Here is a 4,190-nt window from a genome sequence, read left to right on the forward strand (position 1 = left end):
AGAAAAAAAAAAAAAAAAAAAAAAAAAACTAGCATTCCAACCTTTTTTTTTTGGTACAACGATATATTTTAACACTAAGGGGAGGGGGAGTTCGGCTAAGTCACACAATGGGTAACCTAATTTGGTATCGAATTCGTCATCCATGAGATTCGAACTTAAAACCTTTCACTTACAAGTGAAGATAAATACTAACAGACTGTAGTACTGAGTGACAACTAGCATTCCAACTTTGAATCGAGTACAACATATAGTAACTAATGCCATATTATTGGCCATAATTAATTGCAAAAATAATGAAGTAATTAGCATACAATAACAAAAATTAAACAAATTGAAATACAATTTTCAACCCCTTTAGAATCGATCGCTTTGCAGGTTTTGTCGCTGTGATTCCTCCAAAGGCTCTCAATTCCAAGAGTGTCCAAGTTTACAGCCGGATTCCTCTGCTACTAATAATTTTTTGCTCTTGGGAGTTGTGCTTTTACTTTAATTTAAGAGTTTAATTTTCTCCCTCTGATTTTTTTCCAATATTTTAACCTCAATTAACTGTACTTTCTACTCCAATTTGCTCCAATTGCCCTATCATTACCCATTGTTTATATTCCCCACCCACGTTTAAGCACGATGCTTACAGCTCAACTTAATCAAATAACGGTCTTGATCACGCGGGCAGGGTTTTCACTGTTAATGATTTTATCTTACCTGCAGGCTGCACCATAGGAGTATGAGGGTCTCTTTTCTGATCCTAATTGCTTCTTCCCTCCTAATGCTGTTGACTTATTGTTAACTTATGGGTTAACTCCATTGATGAGGACTCGTTTGGAAAGAACTTTTAAACGATTGAAAACACGTTTGTTTTAATACTTTTGGAACTAAATCTTAATAACAATGCAGGTTAATTATAAAAAAGTACTTGAAGTGTTTTCACTAAGAAGCACATAACTAAAAAACACTTCAAATGCTTTTAGAATTCAAAAATGTTTTATATAAAAACACTTAAGCACTTGTCAAATGAGCCTCCAGATCAACAAATTCATGTTTCACAACCAAAAAAAGATGAAAACCAACATTATTTTAGATGAAATTATGTCCATCAATTTATATACCAACAAAAATGAAAATTTTCAAACTTGACCAACTAATGAGTTTATAATTTCTCTATGAATATCAAAAGCAAAACGTTTGACATAAAACACGACGAAGGAAAACGAGTGCAATACCATTTTTACATGTAAAAAGCGTGTTAGTATAGTATGAATAGTGTCATGTATCGTCCGTAGTAGAGAATTGATTAATGTGTTGAAACGAGAATAATACTACCAAATTCTCTCACTACCTTCCTAGATTTGAGGTTTCAAATGTTAGGAAAAAACTTCACTGTACCAAATTCTAAGCAAATATGCCCAGATGCCCATGAGCTTTGTTATCTTATTATCTTCCATATACTATCAAAGTCTATCACTACACATGAGTCATGTTCTTTAAGATTCCATATTACAAAAAAAAAAAATTATTGTTACCTGCCGTTTAATTTTAATTTAACGATTAAGAAAAAAGTACAATAATAAAAAATAAATAACTAATTACTGTTTAAGATCAGGCCATAATTTTCTTGAACCATATGGGTTTAGCTATTTTTTTTTTCTTTTATTGAACAAACGATATTATCTACACTAAGACGGGAGGATAGACTTATCCTCATCCTAAACTAACAATAATGTTGTTCAAATTCGTATTTGATAAGAATCAAATATAAGAATTCTTACTTACAAATAAAAAAAATATCATTAAATCGTAGTAACACATAACAAGTTTAAACGTTTAGAATAACAGAACTTCACTACACATTTCCCAGTTCCAACACAAGGTTTTGCAAGACCGAGTCGGATGGGCCCGAGTCATCCGACGCTAATCCCCATGACACATTGACCATGGTAAAAATTGGATAAGGTCCGTTTCTTCGCGGCTACATTTATTACCCTTCCAAAATTTGTCAACCATATTAATTGTTTACCTTCATTTTCCCATAATCCAAAGTAAATTCCTCCTTTTTTTTAAATTTCTATTTCTCTGAATTTGTATTGGTTAAGCTTTATTAAGAGAGGTGGGGTGTGGAGGTGGGTCCAAAAAGCACGTGACAAAGGTGGTGGTGGTGTCAGCGATCATGTGAGGAGTTTCATAAGGGGTTCGGTTCAAAAAGCCCAGCACCACCCTCCCCTTCGTATTATTCAATACAAATCTCTCCCCATTCAAAATAACGCCTCAATTTCCCATTATTTACATTCCTGCCCTCCCTTCACTCCTCAAAACCCCCCACCCCCCTCCATTATCCCTCTCACTCATCACATCACTCTCACACAACCCAAGCAAACTCTCTCTCTCTCTCTCTCGCTCTCTCTAGACTGCAAGTTTCCGCACTCGATTCCTTCACAAATGGAACTACCCGAGTTCCACCACGGCGGCTACTTCAACGGCGGAGCCGCCAAGTTATTGCCGGGAGACAAGCCTACCGTCGGCGACTTCACCGTTGAAGACCTACTCGACTTCTCTAATGAAGACCCCTTCGTCACCACCGCCGCTGACGGCGGAGGCTTCCATGACCCCGCCGCGGATTCCTCCGCGGTCACCGCCGTTGACAGCTGTAATTCCTCTGCTTCTGGCGGAGAGCCTCATTTCTCCTGCAACCGGAGCTTCGACGACTCCCAGTTCTCCGGCGACCTCTGCGTTCCGGTAGACCTCCAATCCCATTAATTCAAGAATTCCAAATATATTCACTAATTTTTGGCTTCTGCATGCAATTTGCATGATCCTGACGTTAATTTTATAATTAACTATTTAACAAAAAAGTTTATTTTTCATCAACAAAATAGTTTATTTCGGTAATTGTATTTCTTAGTTTAGAACAAAATTATTATTATTATTCTAAATTTTAATAAATACATACGTAATTGTATTTCGTAGTATGAATTCTTATATTTTGCATGTAATATGCATACGTAAAACTAATTTAATTAATTTGCAAAATTAAGTCCAATTTTCATTAATTTGTGGAAATTTGATTGCAGTACGATGACTTGGCGGAGCTGGAATGGCTGTCGAACTTTGTGGAGGATTCCTTCTCAGCAGACATGGATTTACAATCTCTCCAGTTCCTCTCCGTAAGTAACACAACGAAACCTCAAACCCCCGAAACGTGTTCATCCTCCGAAACGCCTCAAAACGCACCGCTTTTCCCCTCCGAAACGCCTCTCCCGGGCAAGGCCCGAAGCAAACGCTCACGCGCCGCCCCCGGGGACTGGTCCACGCGCTTCCTCCACCTCATTACTCCCAACAACGACACCAAACCTCCCAAAACGACATTGCCTAAGAAGAGAGATGGAGCCATTGGTAGTGGCAATTCAAATTCAGGTTCGGACTCTTCAGGCCGCAAATGCCTCCATTGTGCAGCAGAAAAGACTCCGCAATGGCGGACTGGGCCCATGGGCCCTAAAACTCTTTGCAACGCTTGTGGGGTCCGGTATAAGTCGGGTCGACTTGTTCCCGAGTACCGGCCCGCCGCGAGCCCCACTTTCGTGTCGGCTAGGCACTCCAATTCGCACAGGAAGGTTTTGGAGCTGCGAAGACAGAAGGAGGTCCAGAGATCACATCATCATCATCATCAATTTCTTAGTCCAGGTTCCATTTTTGGTGTATCCAACGGTGGTCATGATGAGTACTTGATCCATCATCATAACGTGAATGATTTTCGGCAGATGATGTAGTGGATGCTAGAGTAGGATAAATTAGGGTGGACCTCTCTAATTTTAACATGAATTCTCTAGTTCAATTTGGTCTTAAATTTTGAATTTATAGTCAAATGTTTCAAGGGTCGTTGAGGAAAAAAAAAAAAAAAAGGGAGAGGGAATTTGGGCCTTGAGTTTGTATTCTACTTCTTTTTTTGCCGAATTTGGCAAAGTTAGAGTCAATTTGATCTACATTTTGTTTTTGTTTTTGTTTTTTTTTGGTTAAGTTAATAAAATTAACAAATTTTGTTTATTTGCTGAGGTCTTGTGGAACAAATTAAAGAATAAGAATGTAACAATTCCCAAAATAAATAAGAAAGAATAAATATTGCTATAATACGAAGAACATGATTGAAGATGCTCTTATATTTTTTTTCATATTTGAATGTGATGCAGTTAGATGACATT

At 37.8% G+C, this 4,190-nt stretch overlaps 1 protein-coding gene across 1 annotated transcript; it reads left to right on the forward strand.

Annotated features, from left to right (window-relative positions):
- Positions 1-2,377: 2,377 nt before the first annotated feature.
- Positions 2,378-3,897, forward strand: LOC137738713 (GATA transcription factor 12-like). The gene is made up of 2 exons (XM_068478186.1): positions 2,378-2,730; positions 3,066-3,897. Exons 1-2 carry the CDS (start codon positions 2,434-2,436, stop codon positions 3,759-3,761), a joined length of 993 nt encoding a protein of 330 aa, XP_068334287.1. The 5' UTR covers positions 2,378-2,433; the 3' UTR covers positions 3,762-3,897.
- The last annotated feature ends 293 nt before the right edge of the window (positions 3,898-4,190 follow it).

This window comes from Pyrus communis, chromosome 7 (genome assembly GCF_963583255.1).
Source record: "Pyrus communis chromosome 7, drPyrComm1.1, whole genome shotgun sequence".
In the NCBI taxonomy this organism is placed as follows: domain Eukaryota; kingdom Viridiplantae; phylum Streptophyta; class Magnoliopsida; order Rosales; family Rosaceae; genus Pyrus; species Pyrus communis.